Source organism: Felis catus, chromosome A1, assembly GCF_018350175.1.
Source record: "Felis catus isolate Fca126 chromosome A1, F.catus_Fca126_mat1.0, whole genome shotgun sequence".
Taxonomy (NCBI): domain Eukaryota; kingdom Metazoa; phylum Chordata; class Mammalia; order Carnivora; family Felidae; genus Felis; species Felis catus.
In genome coordinates this window covers 225859121-225881903 of record NC_058368.1, presented here as the reverse complement: position 1 = coordinate 225881903, position 22783 = coordinate 225859121, and the positions used below count along the sequence as shown (strand labels likewise).

At 42.6% G+C, this 22783-nt stretch overlaps 1 protein-coding gene across 3 annotated transcripts in view; it reads right to left on the bottom strand.

The window, feature by feature from the left end:
* Positions 1-22783, bottom strand: part of RETREG1 (reticulophagy regulator 1) — a 131688-nt gene that overhangs the window by 7637 nt on the left and 101268 nt on the right. For all 3 annotated transcript variants that reach the window (XM_023239424.2, XM_045038641.1, XM_006928098.5), the window contains 3 exons: positions 4673-4799; positions 1949-2033; positions 124-261 (listed from right to left, as the gene is read on the bottom strand). In XM_023239424.2, coding sequence (XP_023095192.2) covers positions 124-261; positions 1949-2033; positions 4673-4799 — 350 coding nt within the window. The remainder of the gene's footprint in view (positions 1-123; positions 262-1948; positions 2034-4672; positions 4800-22783) is intronic.

Genomic DNA, 22783 nt, shown 5'->3' with positions numbered 1-22783 from the left:
TTCTGTAATAATATGCAATAAAAGGCTAAAAGCGCCTTGAAATGTATTAAAATTGATTTCATAATAAATAGCCAGCTGATGTCTGATTCCATGCACGGTATCTAAAATTCAAATTTTACCTACCAGATCTCTTACGTTTCTTCTGATTAATATATTCTCCAATTCCAAAATCTAGTTTCAGCAGAACTGACTTGATTTTGCTGTATATTTTTTGTCCAATATCATTACACTTAAACAGTGGACACAAAAATGCACACAATACTGAAACATAAGAGGGAAGAGAACGTAGGTAAGATGGCCTTCCTTTCAAAAGGCTACATCTTAGTATTTCACAAAAATATTTCAGTTTCCTTACTGACAAATGCAAGTGTTTTACTTCGAGAAATGCTTCTGTGAAGTAAGCTCATCATTTGTATTCTTCCTCCCACAATGAAAACATTTTCTCCTGTGCGCGTGTGCACGTGCGTGCATACCCACACTATGCTTAAGGTCATTGTTTTCAAAGACTTGCTATCGTATCAACTTCCTCCTTTCAATTCTTTCAGCCTCAACAATTACACAAAGCTTACATGCTTTCTTGACAACAGTCCTGGATTAAAATCTCCATTCTACTTATTTGTTAAATAAGCCATTTCACTACAGGAAAGTTATTATCTATCAGCCTCTCATCAGTAATATTGGGATAGTAACATCTGTTAGGGCTTTGTGAGAATAAATGAGGCCAATGCGAACCATCTGAATAATGCCTTGCCCATATCAGACTCTCCTTCCCCGGCTCTTTGTTCCTTTACTTCCTAAACAAGGCAGATCAAGGGCTGATATGTACATGAGTTCCACGTGGGAGAATGGATGTAAGCTTGGATCAGCTGCCGTGGGTGTTATGCACCAGGAATACAAAAAGAAACGAAGATGGACACAGTGAATGTATTGTATTCCCTGGTGTTTATTTCTTTGTTGTTGTTAGAAAATGTGCCCATTTACCTTTTAAATAGGAGTTGCAAACTCCAATATCACTAGAAGCCAAGGAAGTATATGTACATTTTAAAAGCCGGTGTAAGAAAAATAGGGAAATATGAGGGTTAGTTAAAGGGAGAGTGCCTGTCCCATCTCAAGGTGGCAGCACCAGATCATATTTTCCAAGCCAAGCTGGAAATCTATACTTTTTTACAGCATTTTGGAGTTGTATTTGACATACAATAAATTGTCCATATTTAAAGTATACAGTCGGACACATTTTGCCATACGCATACAACTAAGAAACCATCACCACAATGAAGATAGTGAACATATCCATCACCCCCTGAAGTTTCCTCATCTTCCTATTCATTTATCCTTCCCCTGCCTTTCCCTCCCTCCTCCTCCCTGGGCAACCCTCTGTGTGCTTTGCCGCTGAAGATTAGTTTGAGTTATGCATAAATGGAATCATACAGTAAATGTTCTTTTTTACCTGACTTTTTCCCACTCGATCTAATTATTTTGAGATTTAGCCAGACTGTGGCATACATCAACGTATTAGTGCTGAGTGGTCACTGAATGGCTATGCCACAGGTTGTTTACCCATGCCTCTATGGGTGGACGTAAGGACTGTGTTCTGTTTTTGGCTACTACAAATACGGGTGCTGTGAACATGTGCATACGAGTCTTTGCGTAAATATATACTTTCATTTCTCCTGGGTAATTACCTGGCTGTGGAATAGCTGGATCACGTACAGTTTTTAAGAAATTGCCAGACTGTTACCCAAACTGGCTGTGCCATTGTACCTACCCCCCTACCAGTACAGGTCTCTAGGAAAAGGAAAAACCTTTTACAGCAGGAACTTAAAGAAGGACCCATGTGCTTTATAATTAAAAACTCATCCCTCCTCTTCCAAACTATGGAAGGTCCTGCTGGCCATTAAATGATACCATATGCATCACATAAATCAGCCGAATGTTCTACTATACTTACACAGTAGATAGCTGAGTATAACCCCAGGAATGTAACTTCCCAAGACCGTAAAAAATGTGCACACACTGCAGACCAGGAGACAAAACTAGAAATGATAGAAACAACATGTGACAGTTATACAGAACTCCCAGACCTTTTAGAGGACAGGATACACACCCAATTAGTTATCTATATGCGATCTGTCCCATTACGGCAAACGTTGTTCAAACCGTGTTCTTTTGTACTCGGGTCTGACAAATGACTGCTGTGTTCAACCAGCCTCAGTCCACTTTAACACTTAGTAACCATCATTTTGAGGTTCTAGAAGCTCGTTTCTGGCACCGAGAACATCTCCCATTAATCATCCCTGTGGCTCTCTTCCTGCCAGATGCAAGAGAACTGAAGAGTAGTATGTCCCCAGAAACTTTTTTTTACTCGGGATCAGTCACTGAAAATAATGCAGACTGGCAAATAAACTTGCAAGTTCAAACTACTTCTATAAGCTCATCAAAATTCATAAACACAGCAAAATATTACAGAAATTAGAGGCACTTACATAAATATAATTTGCACAGCTGATAAGCAGCTGGGATGAATCCACTGGCCATTACTATCCTCCTTCCTAACCATATCCATCCCGCAGATTGACCCCATTTCTAGGTTACTTAGAAACCAGCTGGGAATGAAATGAAATTCCCTAAGTGAAATGTGCTTCATTTCCTTCTCTCTGTCAGTTAGGACCAACAAAATCTTGGTTGTTTTAACAAATTTAAACATCATGATAAAAATGCTCCTATAAAGCCCTTCACAGGTTTTCCTCATCCTACTCTTAAAAATAAACTATCTTTCTTCCTTTGATTCATCTTTAAGTTACAGCATTAAACTGGGAAGCAAAATTAAGGGAATTTCAAAAAGCCATATAAGGAAAGGATACATAACTCCGATCAGTAACTGATTGACACTGAGGGGGTCTAAAATTCAGATTAACTTTGATTTTCCATTCTTTGGCATTGGGTTAATAAATTCACTAGTCAAAAGAACAGAGGCGCTTACGCAACAAAATTAGGAGCTGTTTCTGAAGCAGCAAGGCCGTTGAAGAATACGGAATTCTCATAGCAAAATGGAAGAGGAAAGACCATAAAAGTTGAAAGAATAAGTCTATGAAAGCATGACCGTATCGAGAATTCAGTTTCAGAAAGAGATTTCATACTATCCACTAGATTTGTAACATCATCATGTTAAGCCAACTGACTTAAGAGCACATTAGGACAATCCAACCCACAAATTTTACGTTCAGAATCTTCTAAAAATGTGTTTAATCATGTCAGTGATTTTGATGATTTGATGATCAATAATCATCAAAAATGCAACTCTCCCTCGCCACCACATGAGTATCTATTCTAAGAATTACCTTCAGTGATTAAAAAAAAAATCCATGCATATACAATATTGCCATTTTAATATGCTCAAAATATGTCTAAACATAATTCTATTACTCAATACTACTGAAGTTAAGAGACTGCCCATACATGGTACAACCAGAGGGATTTTATGGCTGTACCAACATTCCTAGGCTCTTCCTTCCAACTACAGGCGGAGGTTCAAGGAACTCGAACACAGACATAGAAGCGAAAGGTTCTGTTGATGGTTCTGCCCTTAAACCCATGCTCTCACCATCACAGCTGAAGCCACCTCGACACATCCAAGTACTCCAAAGGTGTGCACCACATAATCCCTTCCAAACCACTTTCGAACCTTCTCCCCAGGGGTTTGCATCGTAATTGGAAAAACACTCATTCCATTTACATCATCCCTATGAGTGTCTTTGCCAGAGGTTTTCTTTCTTAAATAAGTCTTAAATAAACCAAGAATCGCTACTTTTTAGACTAAAAGGGAGACTCAGTTATCTCCAAAAGCATCCTCAAAGGACTATCTGTTCACTTCATCTCCTTCTGACTTCAGCACTGGCCTACATAATATAAACTGACATTTTTTATTGAATTATAACTGACATGCAATATTATATGAGTTTCAGGTGTACAACACAGTGGTGAGTTTCATCACTGGAAGCTGGTACTTCTTAATCCCGTTCACCTATTTTGCCCATCGCCCTGCCCTCTTCTCTGGCAACCACCAATTTGTTCTCTGTAATTGTATGTATTTTTTTTTTAATTTTTTTTTCAACGTTTTTATTTATTTTTGGGACAGAGAGAGACAGAGCATGAACGGGGGAGGGGCAGAGAGAGAGGGAGACACAGAATCGGAAACAGGCTCCAGGCTCTGAGCCATCAGCCCAGAGCCCGACGCGGGGTTCGAACTCACGGACCGTGAGATCGTGACCTGGCTGAAGTCGGACGCTTAACCGACTACGCCACCCAGGCGCCCCTGTATGTATTTTTTTTTTAATGTGTCTGCTTTTAAACTGAAATTCCTCATAAGATATTTTTTTCTCCTCAGTCTGGCCCATAAGACCAATCATCATTCATTTTTGTTAATGAGTTAGATAAATATGCATAAAATAGAAAACTAACACAATTTCAATATATAAAGTTGAGGATTTTCTAGGGCTAACACACTAACATTTCTGAACCTTGCTAATGTCAGCTTCATGGCATGTGTTCCTAGCATATTATATCCAGGATTGGAGAACCCTTACAAGCTGGTACATTAGGTTAATTCATTCGTTTCCAATTTATTGCACATTTTAAAGCACACACAGTCATTCTCCTGTACTGAAAGACTTGCCTTGCCGGGGCTCTGCTGTTTAAAAAGAGACATTTCTTGAAGAAATAAGCTGAAATTCATCCATGATTCTGCAATACAGTGGCTGAGCCTCGGTCTTTCATCCGGGTTGGAATTGATAACTTCCCAGCTAAAGAGAGAAAAAGAAAACGAGTTTTAGCCGAACTTCTGGTGATCCATTCAGTATTGCTTGTTTCAGCAAATATTTCTGGAGCACCTACTATTGGGCACGCTCTCTGGAAACGACCTGCAAATTCAGAGGTGAACCAGCCAGATACCTGTCGGATGAAGCTGACGCCCTGAGAGAAGAGATACAGGCTGAACAACTAACTACACAATTATCCCATTACAATGAAGTGATCGCTGAGGGAGAGGTATAGGGTGGGGGCTTTGGGACATCTCTGAAGTCACTTCTGTGCTAACATCTGGATTAGTAGTAGTTTATGCCGAGGGCTCGGAAGAGTTCCAAACAGCACAGTGTACGACATACGAAGAGACCTGGAGCCAGAAGGAGATAGTGACACCATCCCATAGGGCCCCGTGTGTGGCCCCGCAGAGTCGGCCAGAAGAATAACGCTGCCCGAAGCTGGGAAGGTGAGATAGGACCTCATCATACTGGGCCTTGAGGGACCTGTTATGAATGTTTTGAACCTTAAGGATAGGGAAGCCACAGTGCTTTTAGAGACACTTTGGCATCCATCTTCTGACCATCATCATCGTCATCAACAATGCCTTTTCGATATATATTCTAGTTGGTCAATTCAACAGAGTCTCAAAGTACCTTGTCTTTTTCTACTGTAACTTCTCCCAATCGTCATGGTAGAATGTGTTGGCTGTGACGCCTGTGTCAGGCATGTGCTGTGTGTCCCTGCCCTCGTTTTCCGGCAGGGACCTCAATAAGCTAACACCAGTAACAATCTCCCCAGGAGGAAGGCATGCAGACACAGGGCATTCCCTCAAATACAATGACATCGAGTTCAAATCCCACTCTTGCAATACTAACTCGTCACGAAAATATACCAGTTCAAACAATCTATCGAGGAACCCCAAATTCATTCATTTAATGGATAATCACTAATACCTACCCTGTGGAATCTGCTGCCATAGAGCTAAGGATATGGCAATAAATGAATGTTTCTTGTTAGTGAACTATCATCCGAGCTATGACTGCAGGGGAGTCAGGGTGAGAGGATCTCTGGATTCAAATCCAGTAGTCCTAAGACAAATCAAAACTACCCTGGCCCTTAGATGCTCAACTCCCCAGAGACTGTGTACATGTAGGTTCTATTTCTTTTTAATATACCTTGAACACTAAGACAATTTGTAGATTAATTAAATTTCCTTTTTTAATACAAATTTTAAGTTATAAAGAAATGCATTAAAAAAGAAAAAAAAATTCCTTTTCCTTCCTCTTTATTCCATCAGAGTCAACTAATGCTCTTCCAGAGAGTCACTGAGCTATCACCAGTTCTCCAGGCAGACACTATTCCATGAGGCAGACACTTGCCAAATGATTTCCTGCCTATCATTAGAAACGAACTTTCGAGGACGTTTAGCTGTTAGGGAGAGAGTGGTTTATGTATTCGTGAACTCTACCCTTCTCTTGAACCACCATTGAGCAAGTCTGTTTTCATTGGTGACCAAATCTAGCACTAGGCTTGCCTACCTCATGAATGATTCCAGACCTATGAAAGGAAACACTAAGTGCACGGAAGCCACTATCTGTAACAGAATTTTGCCAATACGCCCGTTTAATGGGAAAAGATTTTATACAGGAGTGCAAAAACCTGCAAGTGGCAAAGGAAATAAGATTATTAAGGGGCGCCTGGGTGGCTCAGTCGGTTGAGCATCCGACTTCAGCTCGGGTCACGATCTCACGGTTCGTGAGTTCGAGCCCCGCGTCAGGCTCTGGGCTGATGGCTCAGAGCCTGGAGCCTGCTTCCAATTCTGTGTCTCCCTCTCTCTCTGCCCCTCCCCCGTTCATGCTCTGTCTCTCTCTGTCTCAAAAATAAATAAACATTAAAAAAAATTTAAAAAAAAAGATTATTAAACTGTGGCCTCCTTTCTGAGAACAATCTATTGCAAATTGGCTAGGCTAGGCCACGCTCTGTTTTGCTGGGGCCATACAGTTGACAGAAATAAAGACTTTCATTTCTGTTCCCCACGCATATTTAGTATTTAAAGATTTGGTTGAGCAGTTTGGCAAATATAATTCTAACAAAAATGAATGAAAAACTTACAACGAAACGGTTTATCATTCTCTTAATGATTCAAATGGAATGAATGAACATTTCATATTTTGAATCAAACTTAAAATATATTTTTGTATTTATATAGGATAATGAACAGATAAAGTGAGTTGTGCTCAAGCAATGAAAGGTGAAATAGCACTGGAAATGAATGAACTCTGTTTATATATGAACCTCAGCATCATAATGTTGAGAAGACAATCGCAGAATAACATACGATATTATTTCATTTATATAAAGCTCAAAATCGTTCTAGCTAAAACATTATTTAGGCAAGGAAATGATTTAAAAAAAAAAAAAGATTCAGGAAAGTGGTTACCTAAGGCATGGGATGTGTGGGGTAGGTAGGGATTGTGACCAGCAGGACACATGGGAGCTTCTTGGGTATTGGTCACGTTCTATTTCTTAACTTAGATGAAGGTTACATGCAAACTTGACTTACTACTGTCCTTTAAGCTATACACACACACACACACACACACACACACACACACACACACACACAGATGTATACATACATGGCCTTTACTTGAAAATTTGTTGATACTTAAATGTATAATCATGCTTTTTATTTAATGAATAACATTCTAATGAGTATATCTCACTTCACATTCCATAGTCAAAATAAAAATGTTACTTAAGTTTTTGCCTGAGTTTATTTGTGAAGCAATATTTCTGCTAGCAAAAGCCATAAAAAATAGTTTTTGAGTAAGTTGTACTTTATAGATGCTGAAACCCTGTTCTAATACTGCCTTTAGGATTCATATCTCAGAAGTGACATAACATTTCTGTACAGTTTTCGCTATTCTAGTAAGTAAATATCCTAAAATTGGAAAGGAGCCTAGTCTAATACTAAATTAACTAAAATTACCTAAATTATCTCTATAGAAATAATGTTATGGTGAAGTCTTCATACAGTTTAAGGTGCTTAATACATATCACAATGACTTAACTGAAAATTTTGTCTTACATGTAAGGATCTTACCTATTTTCCTAGTGGGATTCAGGTGGATATGAATAAAACTCAGTATCCGTTCATCCACTACCTTATTCATTTCTTCAATTAAAAGTTATCAAATTCCCCCTTGGTCTTACATTATACTCAGTGTGTTTGCTATTCTAAACCAACACAAACTGAGTACCCGTAGCCCTGTCCCTCTCTGTGTCTACTTGGTGAGGAGAAAAAAAAAAAAAGAATATTCAACTTGCAAATATTTTCCATAGCCATACAAGGACACTTTTATTAAACTGCCTCCCCTTTGGAAAAAAGGCTTATGTGACAATATTTTAGGGCAATAAATTCCATGGTTATTTATATTTGTATTAACATAATAACCTTAAATAATTCCAATTGATATTTGTGAATTATTGTTACAATCACAAACAGAAATGAGAAATCTATTGTGTAAAACATGAAAATATTATCTAACCAAATAGGTTGTGAAAAGAATAAATGAGGAAAAAATGTATAGGTTATGCTGACTAAAATTTGGTGGAAATATGTATGATTTTAAAAATATCCAAACCAAAAGCTAAGAAGAGATACCACTCCACTCTTCTTTAAATGAAACATGCACCCAGAAGAGTTACTCTCTTGGAATTTCATAATAGTTTGAAAATGTCTAGCGAGTACTCCTGAGTACCACTGGAACATACATTTCTACTGTCTTCCATTATATATAGTCTACCATTAATGGATGTCATGTCACCAAATTTCAGTTTAGGTAACACAGCTACATAATGTATAACTGAATATCTAATATAGTAATAAAATTTAGAATGAAACGGGGCACTTAATGTCAGCTTTTCAAAGTCTTATTGTGCAGATGAGGAAAGTGAAACCCAAGTCTTCTCAGCTAGTTTGGGGCAGAGTCATGACCTGTGGCCAAGACTCCTGATTTCTAGTAGTTCTTGTTCCTTTAAAACATGTGCCCTCTTCAAAGACTGGGTAAATCCAGTGACCTCCCTTGAAGAGACGACATGTAATTTAGAACAAGGAGGAACATTCTATGTTCCCCCTCACTCTTTTCCAGAGTAGAGAGGAATGAGGTGTGACTGACCAATATCAACACGGCATCGTGAGGACCCACCCTTTCCAGGAAAAAAGAACACTTCCTGTGCAGAATCCAAATACTTAGCAGAGACTAAGATTCATGCTTAGCGGTTGGCTGATGTTTGAACACAGATGATGTACACGTACACACAGAGTTGCTACATAATGAAACTCTAGGTTTTCCTGGAGAGCCTCATCTGGAAAACACATGGCCAGAGAAAGGATCTCCTGTGAATATTGGATGATGCTGGGGAAACAGATCTTTTACATGGTGTGTGGCTGTCTTCCCACCATCCTTGGCGCTGATCAGCACGCAATGTAAGGCCCAACTAACAAAAACAGAGGTTTAAAAACAATTTGAGGCTTTACTGAATTCTTAACCCAAGAGTGTAAGTCTTCTAAGACTGAAGCTCATCCAAGGGAGAAAATTAATTACCAATGGCTTCAGTATAAGATTCCAGGGTTTATCTCTTTCCCCTTTAGTTTGAGAGAGAACATGCATTTTCCAGTAAGGTTCCTTGGTCCTTCCTCCCCAGCCCCCACCTGACTCCCAGCTGTCTTCCAGCTTTCTCTGTCACTCATGCCCCCCTTAAGGAGTGAAACTGCTGCATGTTCCAGCCACAAGATAAGGATCAGTTAAGAGTCCCTCCCTCATGACCGTTCTCCCCAGCTTCCCATCCTCTTGGTGGATCCAGTTCAAGTGGCTTCCCTGTCCCCTCATGGCTTTCAAATGGGCTTTGCCCAAGGATCTGCAGACGTGCAGTGCTTTCAAGAAAAGGTACCCAAGCTAAGGCCCTGGCAGATTCCATTTAGTTACCATCTCCTTCCAAATAACAAAAACTAAAGGGCGGATTTTTAACAAAGGACATTCTGCATGGGCAAGGTAAGCAATTATTTGCCAAAGAACCCTAAGCCAGGTGTGAAGTGCTTTTTCAGCAGCTGAAGAATTTATGGTTTTACCTGCCTGCGAAAGTCTAAGGAGAATAAAAATGAGGAAGATGGCTCCTTAGACAAGCAGCCTCACTTTGTCACAGAAGGGAGCTGAAGCTTCCTAGTAGAATTTAAAGCCAATATCCTTCTTTCTGCCATTCTTTCGGCCTTCATATCCTTATTAGAAATCGATTAAGATCTGGCCAAATTAATCCCTTTAGACAGTTCCCACACTGAGTGTGTGTGAACCCGTAGGGCACTGTATAAATAGCAGGCCTGGGGTAAAAAGCTCAGAAATCTACATTTTTAGTAAGTGTCCCAAGTGGTTCAGAGGCAGCTATTTCTAACCCAAAGCACCACTGCAAGAAATACCCCCATGAGAAAGTTACATAGAAATCCTGGTTCAAAAACAGAGACAAGAGGAGAATTTGCTTTAGGCAAGATGAAATATTGGGGATCCAAGACCAAAGAGGCTGGAGATGGCAGGAGAGAGTGTGGGGGAGTCCAGCCTGCAGAAAGAATGTTGGCCATGTACGGGGGTCCTGGTCTTCAGCTGAGGGCTATGGTACACGTGCATGAGGAGGAACACGCCATCAGAAGGGATGAGGGGGAGCAGGCTCCTGGGTCCTGGACCGGGAATCACGCCTGGTCTCACTAACCAGAGTGGAAAACCTCAGAAGTCACAGACGTCGGGTAGAATACTCAGAAGGGTCTTGCATCAGTGGCAGAATAATTAGTCTTCTCTAAAGGCTGCTCTGACCATAAAAGCCTTAAACGCAAGCTCCAAAAGGATCAAACTGATTTTAAAGTAATCTCACTGTGTCATGTGTAGAAATATAAAGTGGTGAATTTTTGTTAAGAGCTGAACAACTCACGTGGTCAATATATATCTCAATAAAAAATAATGTCGACATTTTGTATTAAAAGTCAAATTTGTCTCTGTAGAGGTTAATGGCCACAGACATGAAATCTGAAGGCACCTGAATTTTAGAATGCAGCACACAGGCTCCTCCATTAGGGGGTTCTAGAAGACAGAGATGTGACACTCCTATGCTCTTTAAAAATAGATCGCAATTCAGTAAGAGCATGTGCTAGCAGCTGGTTTCATCTCTTCTGCCCAAAGAGTCTCTGAGCACTAGAATATATAACGCTGAACAAATGGATCTTTGGCAGAGTGCACATAACCTCTCTCTGCACCATTTCCTTTCCGTTCATTTCCCTAAACACGCACGGAGTACAGGGCATGTTGTTAGATGCTGTTCCCAGCTCCGGGGTTTTAGTGATGCCTAAGGCACAGCCCCAACCAGTAAGTGAAAGTTTACATGGGACCTCAAAATAATCACACACACACACACACACACACACACACGACACAGAAAACTCACCTTTATAAAATGATATTTACTTGCATCTAGGGCCATTGGGGAGAAAAACAGAACTTAAAACACAGTTGGGGATTGGATGAGCGAGGAGAATCTAAGACCGCCTTTCCATTAGTGTATACTTTACAGGACAATGGATCTTTCTAGCATATTCCAGGGAGCTTAAGTCAAAATATTTTTTATAACTGGAAGTTATTTTTCTAAAGCAAAAAAAAATAGATTTCTTAATATCTCAAACTTGAAATTCCTTCACATATTTCGGGAGTTCCTTCACATATTTAGAGTTGAGGAGGTCGCTAGCAACGAGACACAGGCAAGGCAACCCAACCCAGGGTGGGTGGAGAGACAGAGAAGGGACAGGGGGCCAGGGTGGGGGCATGCTTGCTTGCGTGAATGCTTCCCAATGGTCTGGTTTTGGTTCTTGATTCTGTCAGGCCCAAGAGAAAGGCCCGAGGCAAAGCCTTCCATGGACATCCCTCTGTGGAAGCCAAGGCCCTTCTGCCTTAGGCTGACTTCAGTTTGGTTTCTGGCATTTCCAACACAACATAAAGTGCCATATATTTCAGTAGGAGCAGTGGAGAAGTAGACTATATTTTAAATTATAAGGCAGAAGCAACAATCTCAAAAGAGTGACGGAATGAGATTACGGAGTTCTGTCTCACAGCAGAGGACACTGAGGCCTAGACACATTAACTCCCTTGCTCAAGGTCACAGAACTAATCCCCAATGGAAGAGGCCCCCACTGCATGAAACTGAGAATGCTCCTAATGTGCAGTGAGATGCAGGACGAACACTCTGGACTGGAAGACGGGGGTCATTGCAAAGATGAGGAGGAAACAACAGTAGAGGAGTAACAAGCGAAAGATCTGGAACCCCTAAATGCCAAGCCGCCGAAATAAAACTTCTGAAACGCAGCTCTGGTTCCCAGGTGAAACTGAGGACCCAGGGGTTCAGATGCCTGTCTTCCGTCTCCACCACGTCAGCTGTTTCTAGTTCAGGTCCCACAGAGTGATTCCACAGCGTGTGGCAATGGTGACCATGTCCGCAGTTACCACGCGCTGAGCATTCCTGGGCCAGACTCTCAGGTGTTAAGCACTCTGTGCATTTCCCACTGGGTCCTCTCCACCTGAGCCCCAGCCCGGCCGCCATCAGTACCACACCTGCAAGGTAGGGACTGGAGGGCCTCCAACATCTAGTTTACCCAAGAGACAGCAGGGGGAAAAGGGGTAGCAACCTGCCAGAGCCCCTGCTGCGGACAGCGATGGCATCTTCTCACATGAGAAGGGTCTTTGGCAGCAATTTTCAATTGTAATTTATGTTTGTCAGGTTGGCTTCCCCATTAGACTTTCAATTCCATAAAGGAATTCACAGGCACGGCTCTGTCTTCGGCAGCTAACAGAACTTGACATCTATGAGGCGATAAAACATTGAATGAATGGGTGTACGCAATAAATGCAAATTAAGATGAAAAAAAGAGTATCAAATGTAGTCAGCGGTGGTTATTTAGCGACACCGTGCATGCTTTTTATGGACTTATCTTAATGCTTCTATACCTGACAGCAGCAACAATTAGCATGTATTCCCTTAGACACATAAAAATATACAAAATAATCGACAAAAAGCCCTAAAAATTTGGAAACCAACTTTCATTTATATGGAATAGTTTTCGATTCTTTTTCTTGCAAATGGAGAAGTTCATTGTTCATGCGATGGACAGTTCTTGCAAACTGTCTTCAAAATTAGGCAATTAGGGGAAGTATGTCTCCTTTATTCCAAGAAGCATTCTAAACTGGAAATCAGTGGTTTGTGTAGAATTCCTCCTGGCAAAACGCGGGTCCTAATATTTGACTTCTCCATGGGGATCCCTGAATCCACGAGCGCCTCCTGCAGACATGACCCTCACAGGACTCGAGAGCATTTGTAACACCCACAGGGTATAGGACTGGGACCCTGTCAACTTGAGTGGGCCAGAATGTCAAGATCAACAAATATCCAACCTTCACATGGGACAGAGGAAAAGGAGTCCCTTTTTTGTTTTTGTTGGGCAACCTCAAGTCACTAGAGAACATTTTCAGATATTGTTATTTCCTCTCTCTCTCTCTCTCTCTCTCTCTCTCTCTCTCTCTCTCTCTCTCACACACACACACACACACACACACACACACACACACACACGTCTAATCACTTTTTAGATTTTCCACATCTCCAGGAACTCATACTGCAATACTCACCTCCAAAGATGGATAGAAGGATTCTGTCGCACTACCTCTGGAGAATATACCTTATTTCACACTCTTTGATTTTATTTTTATTCATAGGAGTTACAAATGGAAGCCAAACAATATTTTTCGGGAAGTTGACTACGTCAGTATCCCTTATCGGCAAACTTTTTAAAAAGGATCAGTTAGAGCCTAAATTGTCCCCTACCAACCATGACATACGGCCGCTTCTACCATCACACCTATAAATACGCCTTGGCCGCGAGCCCGACGTAGCTTTTCATTCTCGGCTAGTGACTAACGGTCTCATGCTCTCTGCGGTAGAGAACATCTGTTGATGTTAATTCCTGTCAAATTTTTCTTAGAAAGGTCAGTCAATATCCAGTTACAGATTTTAACATTTCTTAGTGCAACGTGTTAGAATTTTTCTGAATCCCGTGGATACATAATATGTTCCTCCGCGTGCATGCGTGTTCGCGTGAGTGTGTGTAGGCAGAGAAACAAAATAGAAACAGAGATCTGTTTCTCTGCACAAACACTCACAGAATTAGAGCCGTGACAAAGCAAATAAGATGTGTCAACCTGAGGATTAAGTAAGCAAACACGAGATTAAGAAATTACATAGCACTCAACTTGAAACCTGCACTTTCTCAGACCAATTAGCCACGTGAGCAACTCCTCGCGAGGCCAGGGACCAGGAGGCGCCACCGGAGTGCCGGCTTCTTGTGGCCCGAGACGCTGAGCCTCACCTTCCTTGGGGCAACATAGTGTTCTGTTTGGGGCTCTCTTTTTATACCAAGTTTCAAACGAGTCAGAGATGAGTCACTTTGTGAAAATGTCCCTTTCCCCTTCCAGATCAATCTTTTTTGTTGTTGTTGTTTATTTATTTTTGAGAGAGAGAGAGAGAGAGGCAGAGAGAGAGAATCCCAAGCAGGCTCCACACCGTCAGCACAGAGCCTGACGCGGGGCTCGAACTCACGAATCGTGAGAGCATGACCTGCGTCACCCAGGCATCCGCCCACCCCCATCAGTGATAATCTGGAAGGCTGGCACTCAACCGCCATCACTCAACTTCTTGTGTTATTCTGGTTTCTATGAACAAATGCCAGTCCGACATTATTTTTCAGGGTTTTCAATTTTGTTAACTTTTCAACAAGTAGACTTTCAGCAGGCCGGGCGAGAACAATTTAAATTCCATTACTAGCTCCGAACAAGCGCCCACTTGACACAGGCACGAGATTAAACACCCTTTCATTCGTGAATGCCAAGATTTGCTTCAATCACGGGCCCTGGGGGAAGAAAAGGTTCTACTTTAACCCCAAAGGGCGAATAATAGCTGGGACTCAAGAAACATTCCTCAAGGAAAACAGAAACTGTGATGGAGAGGTGAGTTTGCTAATTCAGATAAACGCCTTTCTTTGCATTCTACTCATGACTCACAATTTCCAGCGAAGTATAATCCAGAATCTGCCGCTGGAGTCAAAAGTTAACATCCCTCCTGTTTCTTTCGCTTTTGGCAGAGTTATAGGAAACCAAAATTTCTGTGACAATACAAAAGAACACATTTCTTACAGTGCAAAGACTGTCATTAACAACAGAGCTCCGAGTTTTGTTTTCCAGAGACCTTACCCGCTGCACTGGGCCTGAATATGCAGGTACGAGCCAAATAGACTGAATGATCAAGTTCCGCCCAAGTGCTTTTGTGATGAAGGCCAATTAAAATTAATTTTGCTTGCATAATTCGTTGTCAGTCCTTGTGAAAGAGGGGCCTACCCTGGAATGTGGCGAACCTGGAGTGACCATCAGTCACTGAGATACTTGTTCAAAGTGTTGGGCTGTTAAATTATGGGCCACATTCCCACCTCAGTCCTTTTATTTTTTTTTTAATGTTTATTTATTTTTGAGAGAGAGAGAGAGTAGGGGAGGAGCAGAGAGAAAGGGGGACAGAGGATCTGAAGCAGGCTCTGTGCTGACGGCAGACAGCCTGATGCGGAGCTCGAACCCATGAACCACGAGATCACAACCTGAGCGGAAATTGGATGTTTAACCGATGGAGGCACCCAGGCACGACCTCCCCGCCCCCACCTCAGTCCTTTAAAAGAATACATCTTTCACTTACCTTCATTTTTAAGCCGGCCACTGGATGACATCAGTGGCTTTTAAAGGAACACCCCTTTACCAAGAGGATCATTCTTATCAGTCACAGAAAAAATAAGAATCTCATTATGATTTTTTTTAAAACTTACTTATTTAAGTAATCTCTACACCTCATGTGGGGCTTGAATTCATGACCCCGAGATCAAGAGTCACATGCTCTACCAACTGAGCCAGCCAGGCACCCCAAGAATCTCCTTATGATCTTTCTTTTAAATGTTTGTTTATTTTGAGAGGGAGGGGGGTAGGGGCAGAGAGAGAGGGAGAGAGAGAGAATCCCAAGCAGGCTCCATGCTGTCAGTGCAGAGCCAGACCCTGGGCTCAGACTCATGAACCATGAGATCATGACCTGAGTCGAAATTGAGTTGGACGCCCAACCGACTGAGCCACCCGGGTGCCCCTCATTAGGCCGTCTTAATGCTTGCTAAACCTTCAATCTTCTTCCCTGGAGAGCAGATTTTGAGAACAAGCTATTGTGTGACTACTGTGCGCGTTCATGGTAAAATAGTAGAACGCCGTACTCAACGATAGCACGCAAGGAAGACGGGTACGTGTTTGGGGGCGTGGAAGGCACAGACCAGAAAGAGGATGGTGGAGGTTACCTTCCTGACATGCTGTTGGATCTGGAAAGAACATCTGTGAGGCAGAGGGATGTGTTAGAGAAAAGGCAGAAGTGGATAATGGCACACGAAATGTGTTATTCTGGAGGCGTCTTTGCCCCCGGGAGGCTGTGCAGTGGCTGACGGTATGGAGTGGGGACAGACCTCAAAGAAGTTATTGCTCCAACTGACAGGCTCCCTGGGAAAACAAAATGGTAACAACGAATGAATCCAACCTGTATGATTTAGAGAGCGTTTCTGTGGGAATGCATTTCCCCTACTTTCTCCTACACATGAGCTCGCAATAGGAATTCAGCAAATGATGAACTGAAAAGGAGTTGCCCTGTGATGTATCTCTGAATGAACGGCCATCAGATGATCGTCTTTGTGTCTTTTATGTATAAAAACTTAAAGAGGTCCCCCAAATAGCTACTGAAAGAGTTCCTCCAATACTTCGTTTTCACTCACATTATTAATTTGCTCAGGAAACCTTAGCTTTAAAAATTACCCTTCTCTCGTGAGATGTAATTAAGTGCAAATAAATGAGATTCGAATGATGTGGGCTGAACCTCATGATGCCAGCGAGCTGTCCACCCGTCTGCTCTTCATTTTTACCTACTACAGACATTTATCTCCGCCTCCAGAGTTCAAGTTTCTGTCTGGTGTTCAGGAGAAGCTGATGGTGGCTATGTGTGTCTTATGTGTGGGTTGACTGCCCAGCCAGAAGGCTGGAGACCATCTGCTTGCCCAGTATTCTTGCCATTTCTAGGACGTCACCTTCACAACATCAGATGTCACAGCAAAGTGACAAGTGTGTGTTCACACCTAGCACAGACCCCTCTGACACCAGGTTATATCCATGCCCCTTACTCCTCTCACTCCAGGTCATTGTTCCCTGGATTTGCTGGTCAGCAAAAGGTATGGCATAGTTGGCTATTATTCCATTTTCTTCTTCTTCTTCTTCTTCTTCTTCTTCTTCTTCTTCTTCTTCTTCCATTTTCTGCTTGTCCTTTATAATTTAAGTATGTGAAGTAGACTTGATAAGATCCTTGAGCAAGATGAAACAGCTCTTTGATCAACCTCCATCATTTACTTTTCCTATGGGACAACTGTCTAGAACACAAGGACAAAACTGCTGGGAAGCAGCATGTAACTGGGCCTGGACGTTCCAAGGGCGTCTCCACCCAGCTAAGTAGATTAATTAAGTGGTGCTAAACATTTCATGCTGGCCTACTCGAGAGCTCATAACCTTAAGCCATAGCCATAAAGGTAATGAGTCCTCAGGGAACTCACCACAGCCAAGGTGGCACCGAAGGAGCCAGATGGCCAAAGAAAATCACCTGTGACTCTGAACACCACAAAGACTATTTTCAACAAACAACATGCAATGAAAGACACAGACATAGATAGGTGCTTTAATCACTGCCTTAAAAGATATTCTGTGAAAGATATTCTATATTTTCATCAGAACTGAATCAATCATGCACATTCTTGTCGTTATATTCTAGCTCATGTGACCATAATGCATTTTCAAGAAATGTGAAAAAACGGCTCATCAAAATGCTGGGTTCTATAGACACGAATTGTTTTTAAAGAAAAATATGTGCCATTGCTCCTCGTGTTATAAACAAAAAAGGGCCCTGTCCCTTCTGATTTATGTCACCTTTAACAAAACTACCCAGATCCAACATGGTCTGGGTGACCTCTCTACATATCATAGCCAGCAAACACCTCAGATGCCAAGTATGTGATTAGGTTAAGGTAAAAATTAAGTTTGCCCTGAATATATAGCCGGAAAGGCCAAGAATGAATCAACTCTGCCAATTCTGTCATGTATCAACTCTTCAGAATCACAAGAGCAAAGGAAATTGGCATTCCTTTAACACACCGTGCTAAAGAATGCAGGGATGTAACAACACGCAGATCAGTGACAGGGCGACCACAGAGGCCCCTGGGAGGCCCGACTCCTCGACGGAAGAACTCGGGTTTCTTGGGATTTCTTTTGGGATCATGCCCAGCTCTGAAACACCTCTGGAAATCAGACGGTCCGTGGACACTAGTTGGAGTACTGGTGGATGGGATAATCAACGCCTTCTGTTCAAGGATTTGAAACTCCAGAAGGTATCTATCTGTTCATTCACAAAAACTCTGAATAAGTCCTCTACTGCTATTAAACAAACATTTACGTTCTCACATGAGGAGTATACTCAGAAATTTGTATTAACTTGAGAGAGGACTATTTGAGGCTGGCACTATCCCTTAAAATGTCCCTAGTGATACCGATGAGAAAAGGAACCTTCTAGACAGACAGTGGCTATCAGTGACACTCCAAGTACTAATGTCTAAGTGCCAGATCAGGCCAAAAAGGCTTCCCAGCAAACATGCCTCCTAATAAGCTGAGAAAGGCCTAGTCTAGTTCCATTTTCTGAGGCTGTGAGGATATGTTAAATGCTTATGGTCTTGCAATGGGGAAACTGAAAGCCATATGAGGAATTCTGTCCTTCCTTTACAAGGGCTCGCTGATTTCCAGGCGCTCAGATGCCCTGCTGGCCTGCCTTCTGCAGACTCAGTCAGCTTGATCTGTGAGGGTGGCTTACACGCTGCAGACTTCAATTTCTTTTGCGGAGTCAGTAAAACATACAACTAGAAATTCTGTGTTTGGTCCAAGCAGGAAACTATGATTTCCTTGGAAACATGTTGCTGGAGATTCCAGAGATGGGGTTAGAATGTAAAGGCAGGGGCACCTGGGTAGCTCAGTCAGTTGACTCAGGTCATGGTCTCGTGGTTCCTGAGTTGGAGCCCCGCGTTGGGCTGTGTGCTATAGCTCAGCGTATGGAATCTGCTTCAGATTCTGTGTCTCGCTCTCTCTTTCTGTCTCTCCCCTACTCGCACTCTGTCTCTCTTTCTCAAAAATGAATAAATGTTAAAAAGAAGAAGAGGAGGAGGAGGAGGAGGAGGAAGAATGTAAAGGCAAATTGACCAAACCCAGTGGGTGCTGTAAACCTCAGGCCCTAATTACCTGGGAGTGCTTAAATATTCCTTTCTCAGCTTTGCATCATGAGATTTACAAAGGCTATCACATCCCATCCTTATGTGTTGCAAACAGTGGTCACTTTCAAGCCGGTCTTTCAGGGTTAGGTAACGTCTTCCTTCCCTTCTCTAGGATGGTATAAGTTATATATTAATTCTAAACCATATTAACAAGAAGTTCATATGACTATTCTTAGACTCAGGGTACAGCTTGGATGCTCGCTGGGGACTGACACCCAAGCAGTATACTCTTGGGGATTCAACTCAGTCCAATAAATATTAGCTCGCCTATATGTGCTGGGGGGCGGGGGGAGGTTACAAAATTACCAAATGAGTTAGGGCTTGGAACAAAGATCGGTGTTCTTGCATAAAACACATCCCCATGAATGAACCATGATTTCTCGTTTCATTTATTTAAAGAGGCCCAAACACTTAATGACAAATCGAACAACTCACATAAAGGATCATTCCACATTTCTATGCCCATCCCCCACCAACCTTTTTAGTTGTTTGTCCGCTTTTTTAAAAAGGCTGGATTAGCAACTTCTCTTCCTCTCTCAAATGCATTCACCTTAGTTTTCATAGAGGTAAACAGTCATATGGATGAGGATGTAAGTTCACCTATCCTATCAAATGTCAAAATGACAATGGTTTCAACGGGAGCAATGCCATTTCTCCCTCATATACTGCAGGGCATAGTGGTCCGGGGCTGATGTGGGATCTCCATGATGTTCACGACCCAAGCTATTGGCATCTTTTTGCTCAGATACTCTCAACATCGCATGGTCCAAGGCCATTAACTGCAGCGCCTGCCACGTCATCCACGTTGTAGCCACCAGGAAGGGGAAAGGGAAGCGGAGAGCACTCCTTTCCTAAAGGTCATGCCTACAAGAGGCATGTGAAGCTTCCGCTCACCTCCTGCTGGCTGGAACACAGCTACATGGCCATACGTAGCTGCAAGAGAGCCCAGGAAATGTAATTCAATGACTGGTGGTATCACTCGACTAAAACCTGGGATGCTATTTCCAGAGAAAGGGAAACTGGGTATTTGGGAACACCCGGCAGAATCTCCTACAATACTCCTTTGATTTTTATTTCATCAACTTACCTAACTTGTAATTGAGAAATTGTGCAATTACAATAGCATTAAGAGACTGGAGAATAAACACACTGCGTTGCTAAGAACACAACTCAAACGGTGGAAGCAAGTGCACAGTAGACAAACATTTTCTGTAAAGGGCCAGAGAGCAACTCTGTCATTACAGCACGGGGAAAGCCAAAGACAACATGCAAATGACAGAGCGTGGTTGTGTTCTGCCAACACGTGACCTACAAAAACAGGCTGCAGTGTGGACGTGACCCGTGAGCTGCGCCAGTCTGCCAGGCTCAGGGCGTCAGGGGCCTGAGCCGTGCAGCTACGCGGCAGTGATGGAAGCCGTTGATGAACTCAGCCAGCTAACTGGGAACTGTGCAGAGAACTTGGGCTACAAGAACAGCTCCCATGTATCGTGCATGCACCAAGTGCTAGGAAGTGCAATAAGGAGTTTCATTACGTTCTCTCTAATCCTCACTTCAATCTGATAAGGGGGGCAGGATACCCCCATTTTCCAGAAAGCTGACACGGCCAAGAACCTGCAGCACCAGGATCAAAACCCAGGTCTTGCTGGCTCCAACCCGCCCGCCTTGCAAGTCACCGGACAGCAGTGAGATGCAAGATAGCCCTCCTGTTAATAATAAATGAAATAGAAGCACACGATTTCTTGTATCACTGGTGAAGCTATTACATATGCCAGATTGGACTGGAAATATTACGGTGAGAAAAATTTCCTTCTGATCTTAAAATAGACCTTGTTCTAGAAGTTTATCCAGGTTTTAGCAAAGAGACATCTCACCCTCAGGTTCTTCCCAGGTAAAGCTGCTAAGGTCTCAAACTTTAGAACGTTGTTAACTAACGGGAAGGAAAAAGTCAAAGTGCCATCAACAGTCTTGAAAGCTTTTAGAGTCTTTCAAAATTTATCTAAATTAACACAGACCATTGTTACAGCCATACTCCCCATCCACACCCTGACCCCCTGTGCTTCACTCACACAACTGCTCTGCCCTCCCCGAAGCATGACGGACCACACTGATCTGGCATAACACTCTTTCCAGAACTTTCCTGACCAGGACTCCCAATCCTTATCAAAACTCCAGGCACCCTTTCCAGTTCACAGGAGCTGGCATGAGACAATAAAGACTTGTGCCATCAAATCTTCAACACTTGCCTCAACAGCTCCCCACTTTCCCCTCTGCTGTTCCCAAAAAGGGATTATCAGTTACTTCTCTTCTCGTCAGTGCCAATGTTGGCTGTGTTTTACTTTACTGAGCACATCTCTTCTTGTTTGAGCAAGCCAGTAGATTCATTCTAGGTTTATAACTTATCTACATGCGTGTTCCTTTTATAACAGAACCTACATCTCGAAATCTTCCTTAGCACAAACAAATATGCTTCTAAAAGGAAGTGTCCAAAATATCTCTGAATGGAGAAACTACGACTATTTACAATTCACGTTTGGTCCAATGACTTTGGAAGGAAATTTATCTGCCACTTATGCTACAAGCTCCTCCAGAAACATTCTGTTAACGTCTGACGAAAAGGGAGCCACGTTGACACATACATATGTCACATAATTTGTGATTCCTGCCTACAGGAATAGATACGCTCTAAGCAGTAGACACTAGTAATTTCCAGAAAAATAGAAACTCGCTTACAATCTCCTCCCCTTATCTGAAAATGGAGTTTATAGGTATAATTTTTATAGAATATGAAGATGCTCCACTGATAGATGGGTTTGTTTTCTTTTCCAGAAAGAAAGGCATTTGCCTGCATTTCAACTAAAACACCACCATGAGAGGTCCCTGCCTGAGTCACAGAGCACTATTTGTGCACAGCTTCCTGTTCTGTTTACAGCTGTCAAGGAGGCCACGTTCACCCTGGGATGATTATGTGACGCTCCCTGGGCACTGCCACACGTGTGTGGGTACCCAACTCCGGAGCACCAGTCTCCACCCTTGAGAAGCAGCAACCCTACATAAGTCAGTTACCAGGGAGAGGGGACATTTGGGGGGTTCGAGTCTTTCCCTAACCTCTTCCACGTCAGACGCTCAAAATGGCAGTCCTCTCTTCTAAGGCAAAGAATTCAGAGTGTGGCCATTCCTCCCCCAATACTGCTAAAGCCACAGAGCAACATCCTTAATAGAACTTGGTGGACTTTACCCAGTGGGTGACAATCATACCCAGGGCAGGCCAACCCCACGCAAATTTGGCTGAAGTAGGGAAGAGAGCTTGGCCTGGCTCGGAAGGCTCATGGGAGCCTCCTTCCAAGACCGTTACTTCATCTGTATCCCTAATGAGGGGATTAGCTCGTCCCTATGAAGCACGGTCACACACCTGTCCTCTTGACCACCACCTCACTTGCGCTTTCTTCCAGGGACGTCCGGGACACTCTCTACCCCCAC